At 44.9% G+C, this 12,087-nt stretch overlaps 1 protein-coding gene across 1 annotated transcript in view; it reads right to left on the reverse strand.

Moving 5' to 3' along the window:
- Window positions 1–5,497: 5,497 nt before the first annotated feature.
- STX2 (syntaxin 2) overlaps window positions 5,498–12,087 on the reverse strand; it is a 29,362-nt gene continuing 22,772 nt past the window's right edge. Inside the window, exons 8-9 of the mRNA XM_065889662.1 lie at window positions 10,816–10,926; window positions 5,498–5,575 (exon numbers count right to left, since the gene is read on the reverse strand). Of these exons, the coding sequence (XP_065745734.1) occupies window positions 5,498–5,575; window positions 10,816–10,926 (189 nt within the window). The remainder of the gene's footprint in view (window positions 5,576–10,815; window positions 10,927–12,087) is intronic.

Consider the following 12,087-nt stretch of genomic DNA (forward strand, 5'->3'; position numbering starts at 1 on the left):
TGTGCTCTGCACTTCAGGCAGCCTTTGCCGTCTGTCCGCCCGCCCCCCCCCTCCCCAGGTACATTGGACACTGAGACCCTCAGCTGGATCTCCGTCCACAGTCTCACCCGCTGCCTGGCCACCTGGCCTCCCGCTCGGCAGGCGGGACTGTGTCTGCAGCTGCTCCTCCAGGCTGTTTGCTATCACAGGCCTCCTTGCTGCTCCATCAACACTGAACCCAGTCATCTCAGATCGTCCCAAATCTACCCTTGGACGACAGGGCCTGGACCTGCCCAGGAAACTCCATGACGAGCTGGGAGCACGACTGGCACGGGGACATAGCAGCAGCACTACCGCCGTGCCAGCCGCTGTCTCCATAGGGGTTTCTGCCCTGGGGCGTTTTCCACAGTCTCCTTCCAGAAGGACCAGGTTAGGTGAGGTAACCGTAAACCTCAACTACAGTCCGGGAAGGCTCTCCAGGACTCCCACCCTCCGTTCCGCAGAGGAGGGGACCGAGGTGTGGGGAAAGAATATTGCCTGCAGCCTATGTTCACAGCAAAACCATTCACAACAGGCAAGACATGAAAGCAACCTAAATGTCCATTAACAGAGGAATGGATAAAGATGTGTGTGTGTGTACACACACACACACACACACACACACACACAATGGAATACTACTCAGCCATAAAAAAGAACAAAGTAATGCCATTTGTAGCAACATGGGTGCAGCTAGAGACCATCATATTAAGTGAAGTGAGTCAGACAAGTACATTTGTCATAATACTTATACGTGGAATCTAAAATATGACACAAATGAACATATCTACAGAAACAGATTCACACACATAGAGAACAGACTTGTGGTTGCCAAGGGGGAGGGGGTGGGGGAGGGAAGGACTGGGAGTTTGGAATTAGCAGAGACAAACTAGTATATATAGAATGGATCAACAACAGGGTTCTACTGTAGAGCACAGGGAACGACGTTCGAGAGCCTGCTATAAACCAAACTGGAGAAGAATATCTGCAGAAGTGGACATTTATGTGTAACCGAATCACTTTGCTACACAGCAGAGATTAACAGAACACTGTAAATCAACTAGACTTCAACTGAAAATACACACATCGCCAGCCATTTCAGTAAACAGTGAATGCTGGCCACTCTCAAGCCATCACCACTGCGGCCGCCCTGACCGGGCACCCTGAGGGGATTCAGGATGGAGAAAAGCAGCACCCTGGCCCGAGACAGCTAAGGTACGCGTCAAAGGTATCACTTCAATGGGCCCAGACTCTGCATCTCCCATACATAGAAAAGCACTAAAACCATTACGCGGAGATGTGCCTGTTTTTGTGATTGGCAACAATCTCCTGATATTCGACTACTTGTTTTGTTTTTTGTTTTTTTCCAACAAAAACTCCTGTGCATCCTGGCTACTCCCCGACCTCTTTGGAGCGGCCCCTCGGAGCGACCGGAGAGGCCGTACCCCGGGCTTACAGCCTCAATAAAGACACCAAATAAAACATCTCCACTTTTAGGCTGTGCGTTTTTCTGCAGTCGACAGGGGTCACAGGCCCGCCGGCTGAACCTGCCGACCCACTGCCCTCGCTCGCCCGGACCACGCTGCCTCTTCTGGAACTTACCCCTTTCTCACAGGCCGGCCCTTAACCGTTTTCCTGGTTTAGAAACCTGCTCGTTCGAGGAAGGCAAGACCGGAAATGACGACCGGATGTTGCCCCAGCGTCAGACGAAACGACGGCCGTCTACGGCCGTAGACGTACGTACACGGCGTCCTCTCCGGAGGCGCAGGTGCGTCTTCAGCCCGCCGGCAGCTCGGACGCGGGACGCCTGCGCAGAGCGCGCCGTCCCGTCCACACCACACCCTGCGCCCAGTCTTAAGCAAGGCGGCCCAGGCGCTGGAGGAAGCAACAGCGGTGCGGCGTGCGCTGCGCTCTGGAAACCAGGCGGAGACGCCCCCAGGCCTTGCTCGGCTGCCCTCCAGAGGCCGGGCTTCGCCCTCGTCTCCCTCTGGGGTCCGTTCTCCCTGAGGCTCACCGTCATGGCCCAGGGAAGCGTGCTGCGTGTTAGCCGAAACAGTAGCCTCAGTTGTCACAGGGGTCCTCGCCAACCACACGAGTCACAGCCAGGAGAAGATGCAGACTGACCCCCGGCCTGCTCCCCGACCCTGACCCCTGAACCCCCCACCCTTTAAACCTGTGGAAGGATGTGGGCTTCGCTTTAGGGAAGAAATTAACAATTCGTTGGAAGAGCTCCCGGAAAGGACGCGACCGCTGGTTGACCCGCAAGCCGGCCCCCGCCCCGTCCCCCGGATGTCCGCTCCACCCTCCGGGGCCACCGTCGACAGAGCAGGTGTGGAGACCCTGGCGCAGCGTGGGTGCCTGAACCCTGGGAAGGCGTGTCTCTCTGAGCTCTGAGATGCGGCCGGCGGGCGGTGACCTTGCCCCGCAGTGCCCCAGACAGAGCCTCCAAAGGAAGCTGAACCGCCACCTCCCACCCGGAGGGGCTGCTTCCCCGCCCTCTGGGTACCTTTCCACCCGGAAATGCCCAAGGGTGCGAACCCGAAAACTCCATTCAGGCGATAAGCTTCGTATTCTTGAAGAAGCATAGACAAAGGCACTGAATTACTGAATGTGCACATCAAGACTACAGCTTGAAAGTGAAGTCCGTGCGAAATAGAGGAAAAGGCAGTTACAGGTCACGTGTCGGGGTCCCCCCTGCATGGACTGATGTGCACTGATGTGCTCCAGGACTAGCTTATTTGTCTTTTTTTTTTTTTTTTTTTTTTTTTTGCGGTACGCGGGCCTCTCACTGCCGTGGCCTCTCCCGTTGCAGAGCACAGGCTCCGGACGCGCAGGCTCAGCGGCCATGGCTCACGGGCCCAGCCTCTCCGCGGCACGTGGGATCTTCCCGGACCGGGGCACGAACCCGTGTCCCTTGCATCGGCAGGCGGACTCTCAACCACTGCGCCACCAGGGAAGCCCCTCTTTCTTTTTTTTATATTCTGGATTTTGAACATCACTTTCCAACATGGTTAGAATTCAGTAAGGGTTATGGATTAAGGAAATTTCACCTAATAAGAAAACTGAAAGAGGATTAAGGAAAGTATAGAGGCTAAATAACTCAAAATATGGGGGGAAGGGGTCGCCCTGTTAATAAATGTTCATGAGAACCTGTCAAATTGGCAGAAGCGTTCAAAGCCAAAACCCCTGGATTGGCAGTTGTCGTCAATAGCAAGAATTCAGGTGGGTTCCTTAGTATGTCCTGCTGATATCTGAGACACGAACCACAGAAGCTTGTAATAATAACAACAGTAATAAATAAAACAATCAAAAATTTATCAAAAACACCTAAAATTATTAACTCACATTATATCATTACACATAATGGCCACAGGTGATTTTCATAGTAGAATTTATTAATGGATATAAAATATCTCCGCAAAAATCTTTACAGAAATGAACACGAGGCAGAAAGTAAATATTCCTTTTTTGGTTCTCTGAGATTTTTTTTAATGTAAACATGAAATATTTGAAGAAATGATAAAAAGTAACAAATGAACCTGTATATGTATTTTTAAAAATCTGATTTCAAATAGGTACATGAGGCTTAGACATACAAAATGTGTTACCTGATGGATGACTTAAACACCTAAGTACAAATCAGAAAGCACTTCCATATCTTCAACTATAAAACACAGATTCAGTAAGTACTTCAAATCCAGAAAGAATGTCTTGAAAAAATACAGTAAGAATTATTATGAGAGGTGGGGACTAAAAAGACTTAACTTGAAGGGAAAAGTGGGACACAGGGGGAGCACAAAGTTCCTTCGCACAGGGACATAATCATACAGACAAATGTTTGGATGTACACAAGTTACATTAATACAAGCATGAGCTCTAGATATTTAAATATCCTTCAGGACAAGTCACACCTTCAACTTAAGCACAAATCAGGGAGCGTGTCCCACTGACAGGCTTTTTAAAGATTTAATAAATATATATGCTAGAGCCAGGATACTCCTATAGGAATTCGGACTACACAGTGATGACCGGCAAGTAAAAAGAATGCATAAATATAGACTTAAGCCTAAGCTAAGCAGTTAGATGTATAAAGTATGAACGAGTGAAATTCGTAATTGTACTGAATAAGGAACACAGCTTCTAAACGGTCCAATATAATTCACACTTACGGTTTGCAGTCAAGCGTATCTACATCAGTTTTCAAGCCAATGTTAAATACAGTCTTGTGCTTACACAATCACATACAGAACTAACAAGAGTTAACTATATTTTGAGTATCCTTCACATATTCATTTAAAATTTTGACGAGATGCTATCTTATAGATGTCCACTCACTAGTAAGATTTCAGACATTTTACAGTCTAAAAATAAAGCACATTATACTAAAAATAATGAGTAATAAAAATGTTAATTATCAAAGATTCCTGTAAACTTTGGGAATTAACTTTTAAAGTTCAGCAGAAGAGTAGGTACTGAACAAGAACATTTAGGTGGTCTGTACAATGGTTGAAATTTAAAAGAATTACGTAATGTCTGGGAATAATCCCCTTGAGTTTAAAATTTGGTTTTATCACCATCTTAAACTGAGACTTTATTAGTGTTAAACAGGGAATCACAAACTTTATTTTGTAATGAGTAAAGAAGAGATCATTGTCTTTACGGTGCAGTAACTAATTTATTATCTTGGGTAATGACACAGCTGGAAATGGAGCTGAGTACAATAATCGAGCTTTTCCCGCAGGGTGCTGGGCGCGTTTAAACCTTATAAATCAATTTTAACAGAAGGCACTACAGAGGCTTTTGGGGGAACCTTGCAACCAATGTCTTCTAGGCCGATTGCAAACTTTGTAAACAACTGTGCAAAAATGGCTCTAATATCATGAACCTTCCTATTTCTTTCAAAAGGCAATAGTTAATATATAAAATTGGAGTAAATTAAGATGTTAATATATTAAACAATTTATAAACATTTAAAATTATAGATATCTTACAAAACAGCTCTGTGATAATAAAAATAATTTTTGCAAACATAAACAAACACAAACACAGTACAAAAACGTCTCAATCAGCATGTTAGCTGGGAGAGGGAAGAAAGTCTTAGACCTCACATCTAATAGCTTCATAACATTAAGACATTCCTAATTAAACCTCACATACATTTTTAACACTGAAATATAAAAAAAATTGAAAATTTCAAAAATTCCTTATTTTAAGGCCATTGAAACCAGTTTCAAATTGTTAATTTTTTGTGGTGTGTTATGTAGAGTCCGAGGATGTTTGGGTTAACTCATCACATCCATTCTGCTTTTCTCACCAAACAATACATTCTGTTGCGTTTTCTCCTTGAATTCACTAACAGAAAGTCGGCACTCAATGCCACGTGTCACAATGTCTAGGATTCATTCATGAAATGGGAGGAGGCTCATTTGCTGCAGATGTGGTCTGACTCCAAGGATAAACGGCTCTTGGGACATGGTTGCTATGACAATGTTGTTGCTAGGATAATTCCAAGGATCACAAGCAAAATAACTACGCAAATAAGAATGAACATCATTTTCTGCAAGATAAAGAAAAACATTTATTAATTTGCAAGATACCAAAGGAAAGAAATCACTAACGTCATTTCCTAACAAAATTCTCCTGGAATTTGAGATGTTTTTAAAATACAAGCCCATCAACAAGAAAGAACCCCTACAGGTCATAGAAAAGGGAGGGGTGGGGAAGGAAAGTTCCAGAGGCAAAGCACTAAGTTATAGACACATGTATATTAAATGAATTTAATAACTTAAAATACGTATTATTAAGACAACAACTATTTACTCCTGGAGGTAAAAGGCAATGTCTACTTGACACCATGTGGGGTCTTCATAAACACGTTCTATTGATCACAAGAAAATCCCAAACAGTTATTTCTTGGATGCATTGTACATCTTTTTAAAACTTTAAATGGATTTATTTCTCACTTGCTGAAAAAAATCTTATTTATACATTTTTTTACATTGAGGTATGATGCAAGGAAGAAATCAACAAGCCATTAACTCGGTCTCCTGCTGCATCCAGGGCCCAGAGCAAGGCAGTATTAACAGTAACTTTTTGCTGTCTATTAACAAGCCCTCGCACAGCTGAAAAGCTAAACAACCTTTGGCTTAAGAAATCTAGCCTCTCCGGGAAGCCCATCTGGTCTGCGGGAGAACAGGAGGAATTCACGAAGATGAAAGGCACACCACACTGTCTGACTTCCAGTTCTCTTTGTAAACAGCAGAGATTCATCATTTTAAATTACAGTTACCGAACTCATGGCACACTTTCATCTGAGAAATCACAGCTGCTCAAACTGGTCAGCTCTGCATCGGTATTAACCTGCCAAGAGCGCCATCGATTACTGCATGAAGGTGAGCACAGCCGGGCCCCTTGGTAAACCTTCACATCCACTGTGCAGAACCCCGGGACCACTGCCTTCAGGACATCATGCCCTCAAACTTCCTGTTGCTTGTTAACGTTACGTGCATTTCCTGGAAAGCGAGGACGTGGTCCCGACCATGCTCGCATCGTCCTCACGTGTCTCTCGGGGAGCCTCTCTCAGCACCTTTCTAGACACGCCTTTTTCCTTCAGCCTATCACCCCTCCTTTCCCACTGGCATCGCCCTTCAGCTCCAGAACCCGCTCCATATGCCCCTGTCAACCTCACTGCACCCAACCACCTTAGAGAACCAGGAGACTCTGACTCTCACTGCCGAGTCTCTGGGTAGCACGTATGTATGTGCGTGCTTGCTTCCACATCTGGCTTTCAGAGGTGCTCTCCTGACTTCCACGATAGCTGAGCTCCTGAACTCTCAATGCCATAGATTTAATGACCATTCTTGCCCAATAACCTGCTCACAACTCACGCCAAATGCCTGGACTTCTCCTTGGTGGCCCACGCACACCCCTGGGAGTCAAGCCACCACCTACTACACGTAAATCCTGGGCCACGTGTCCTCTTAGCAGTGTCGTTGGGCAGAAAACCGGGCACCCTGGCCTCGCTGCAGGGCTCCAGGGAGTAGGAGTCCCTCCACACAGGCCTACAGGCCCCGAGGAGGGCTGTGCCGAACTATCTGCTGCAAGAATAGTTTTTCCAAAGTATAATTAAAGACGCCGACCACTGCGTTTGTATTAAAAAAAACAGACCTGTTGGTGTGCTCTCTGATGTGCTTCTTATCAGTGAGCATGGTTTTGTGTTCATTCGTGCTTAAAGGCATGAAGGTACACCACCGGGCCAGGCCCAGGGCACAGAGCAAAGCCCAGGCTCCCAGGGAACCCTGCTGGGAGGAGCCTGCCCTCGGTTCTACCGCCATCACCACAGCATCCAATCTAAAATTGAGTTTATCTTCAGTGGAAGCACATCCAACTAGCCATATTATGGCCACTAGGAAAAGCTAAGAAAATACATAGTTCATAAAAAATTAGAAAAATAGTTTTTAAATACCATCATTATTAATGAAGGGAAATCACATATACCGCTTTTTCAGCAGACGTAATAGGAAAGCATGGAAGGATACATGAACATCCTGCCTGATGAAAACAGAGAGCCTTCCTTCCTTCTGCCTTCTGAAAAAGTGGATCGCTAACAAACTCAACATCCCAGAGCTTCTAACGGGAACTACCTCGAGTGCAAGGTGGTGGCTTATGTGAACGCTGGGACAGTAACTGCAAGGGCCTCTCGCCTGTGGCGGGTCCTCAGTGCACAGAGGCTCACACTGAGAAACTCCTCGTCTTCGCTTTAAGAAAGTGCCAAGTGTCTACCAAGCCAGCAGTTGCTTTCACGATAAAATAATGAATTCATCAAGGACCACTTGTCACCATCTAGATATAATTTTAATCACAATGATCACGCCAAACAAACGTTTTAAGATAAATAACTGGTACATCCAAATTTAATACACCAGGCAGCATTCTAACTTAAGAGTTAATGCAAGAAGGATGATTCCAAATGCATAAAAAAAAACGGAGGAAAAACACAAAATCTACTGAAGTTTGGAGAGGGGTGATACTCACACAGAAAACAAAAATAAAGATACTCTAAATAAAGAACTGAATATCTTCTGTATTCTGAATCCTTAAGAATTAGCAGGCATGCTCACTTAGCACAAGGTTTCTCTTTAATGCGGCCACATTTACAACAAACTAGACGCTGACAAATGGAAACAAGTGAGACGAAGTCTTTTAATTCCACTGAGTGTTCTTCACAGCTCTCGTTCCATTCCCTCTAATTCCACAGTAAAATGATGAGTAAATAAATAGAGTTCACAGAGCAACTTTCGGCTGTTGCACTTATTGAAGAGTTAAAACTTAAGAGATAAATTAAACATTACATTTTAGTTTTTTAATTGAGAATTAATCCTCACTGCTAAGGTTATTCCACTAATGAAGGGCTCCTTTAAGAAGGGAGCATCCTCCCGGACCAAAAACAGAAGACTGGAGAGTCAGGGGCTGCCGCCCGCGCCGTCGCATTTAGTAACAGAGGCAAACCCAGCCGAGGCTTCGAAACCAACAGGGAGACGACCCTGGTTTAGAGGTGAGCGGCCACCCGGCCTAAGCTGGCTCTCGGCACAGAAGCCAGGCAAACGCTCCACTGGCAGCCTTTCATTGCTTTCCAGTATTTGTCAATTGGGCAAAGCACCCCTATTAGCTAATTGGGCGAGGGAATAAGCAGATTAGTTGATTAGTTACTTACTGCCCATGCACGCTGACGTCAGCCACCACATCACGTGCCAACTGATAAGCCAATGATTAGAGCGATCACAGCCACCAGAGCAAGTGACACAGCAACAAGTACCCACTTCTTCTGTCAAAGGAAAGCAAGCGATTATATCGTGGTTAATTCCACACCGCCGTGTTAGAAGACATCATGCATTTAAAATCAAAGACTATTGGAATTCGTTTTAAAATCTAAGTTATGGGACGTCGATTAATTCTGCTCGACAACTTTCAGTTCTCATAAAGACGGGTTTTTAATTTAATGAGGTCAGACTACTTGGAGATAAACTGTTACAGAACTCGAAATATTAGGTGTCATCAATGAGAAAGCTGCATGACCACATTCTTTTAGTAAATTTCCGATGGACTGAGACATACAGCTGATTGTTTTTCACGTATACAGAGCTATGTAGCCAGGTCAGTGAACTCAGAAATCAGTTATCTATGTAATAAGCCCCTACACTCTTTTCTTTCTTGTTTGTTTGTAACTGGCCATTAAGTCCTTCACTGCCCCTGCCGCACCATGTAAAACAAACCACACTCCACTAGTGCCGTCTGGTCTCTCAGGGGCTAACTCAGCTGCCCCGGGAATGGAACCAGGACACCAGGAGAGGGGAGGGATGGCCAACATCTCAACAACCACGCACCTAACAGCAGAGGGAGAAGCTGAGCAAGCTGTGTGTGGTTTCAGATGCCAGGCCTTGAGTCAGAGAGACGGTGATAATTTTTGAAACAAAACATCACGTTCTGACCAGTGGCCACTCCGGGTAACGCACTGCTCCCAGCCACCTGCCAGAACGAGGCTTGCTCTGCCGGTTCAGGATAAGATGTATCCCCCAACCACCTTTTATCTCTGTAAAACCAGGGAACTTCTCATGGAAATTTTCGTTGGACTGACGTGCTGTTTAGGTCATGGAGAAAGGAAGGGAACTGCCCTTTTTTAATGATTTTTTTTAAGTGAAAGTCCATTTTGTGCCTGGACCAGCCAAAGCACTTCACATGCAGACCTCATCACCTCACTTTACTTTAAAGGTCAATATTTCAAAAGGTGGTAACACAGAATTATGTAAGAAACCATGTCTTATGTCTCAGAGATAATTAACACTCAGATATCCCCAAGAAAAAGCAGGGTGAGATGCTTTGCAGGCTGACATTAAAGCCCAGACGTGCATCTTATTTGAGAACGTCCATGGGCCATCGTTACAGGTAAATCCGCGCTCAAAATCTGACTGTTTCCTGAACGTTTTGAAACTAACTCTTTACAAGGAGTTTTTGAAACTCCCTTTTTTGCCATCACGTTGGAAACCTCCCCCTGACTGGCACTGAGACAGCCGTCTTCCAGCAGGTGGGAGGGCGACAGGCCCTGAAAGCACGGGTTTGGTGCTTCGTGTTGCTCCTTTCCACACTGGAGAGAAAGGAACCAAGAAGTAATGGGTGAGGTCACACAGTGAGACACACGGTTTTCCAGTCCCTGAATCAGAACTTAATTCTGTGGTTTCGCTGTTTTCTTAGAAGAGCTTTCACTCACACACGACACACGTTAAGATTCAGATAAAGATACTAAAACTCGTTTACAAAGCTTCAACGTGAGTGCTACATAACGTCTATGGTCCACGGTCTCAAATAATTCTCTTCTTTCCTCCAAACCAAAGGATTAGCAAATAACGTAAACAAAGAATAAAGTGTTCACTGCATAAGATGTGTAACCAATGGTTTTTAGAACTTCCAGTCCCATGAGTTTTGTTATGTCCCTCCACATAATGACCCAAGACACAGAGAACTCTGGAATTGGAACCCATGCAACTGAGAAAAGCAGAGAGACCGACTTTGGCTGCAAAGGGTTTTCATTACTTAAAACCAACAGGGTTCACAGTCAACATAACTTATCTGATAAACTTCAAATGTTTTAGCAAAAAGAATGACTTCAGTTTTCAAATGAAACATTAATGTAAGAAGTTTTCATTTCTTGGAATACCTTTTAAGTGGGCTTGCATCGACGTATGCACACTCAAAACCAAATCCAGAGAAAAATGCCCTTTAATTGTTAAGGACCAAACTCACCCTTCTTGCTTTGCTTTGATATTTAATAGCTTTTTTCGTTTCTTCTTTAGCATGTTCTACATAGTCTGTGGCATTCATAACGTTTTTTTCTATGTTGTTGATCATTTCACCCTTAAAACAGAAAGTTTCAAACTTAGGAGATACTTTCAAATGACTTAATTGTGTATCTTAAGACAGCCACAGAGCAGCAGTAAAGTTTCCACAGGAACATAATGTGCATGAAATGGACACCGAATTTTTTTTCACATTCACGAAAAGATGAGACCATTATAAATGTACAATATGCAGAATAATCAAAATCCAACTTATAAAAAGAACTAAAAGGGATGGGCAACGATGCTGATAACTGAAGGCGTATCATGTAGACTTTGAGATATGCTTTAACATGAGAACACTCTTTAAAGATGGGCGCAGTGAACGGGAGGCGGCAGGCTTTAGGCTAAGCGAATATTTACTATTATGCACGTACATACAGTGGACGAAGAATGACATCTTTTCTAATGGGTAGAATATTGCTGCAATTTCTTCAAAATACAGTAAACCCAGAATAGCTTACGGTGGCCACTAAGTTGGCTAAATTAATGAGCGAAAACGTAAAGTGAGGTGCATCCAGTGAAATGTGAGGTGACAGAACACATTACCTGGTCTTCTGTCCACCAGCAGACGCAATCTGCAGCAGTGAGCGGTAAAGCATTGAAGAATGACGCACAGTTAACTTACTCACTCACACATGTAAACTTACTAGTAAGCTTTGATTAAACGCACATGTTGAATTAGACGAGCCAATATAATGCGGCACTAACAGACTTCTAAAAGGAAACAATGGAACAAAAGCTAAGAACACATCGATTTTTCTAATGGCGACTAATACATCTGACATCGAACAAGCCTAATTAAAAGTCCAAGGCACTCTAAAATCTTCAGTAATAACAAAACTAATCACTGATTGTCTAATTGTCTAACTGGTTTCCTTCCTGAAAACAAGAAGCTGGTGGCAGCCAGACTCCCAGCTCTCCCCCTTCTGCACGGTGAGTGGCGCACCGGCCCTCCCAGCAGAAGGGGTGAGCTTGCCCCGTCCCCGCACCGTGAGTGGCGCACCGGCCCTCCCAGCAGAAGGGGTGAGCTTGCCCCGTCCCCACACCGTGAGTGGCGCACCGGCCCTCCCAGCAGAAGGGGTGAGCTTGCCCCGTCCCCGCCCTACACTGCAAATGCACCGCACCGCAGCTCTGCACACATTTTTATGACAAGGTTCCTCAAAGTAAACACTGTTCT

The sequence above is a fragment of the Phocoena phocoena genome, chromosome 13 (assembly GCF_963924675.1).
Source record: "Phocoena phocoena chromosome 13, mPhoPho1.1, whole genome shotgun sequence".
NCBI lineage: Eukaryota > Metazoa > Chordata > Mammalia > Artiodactyla > Phocoenidae > Phocoena > Phocoena phocoena.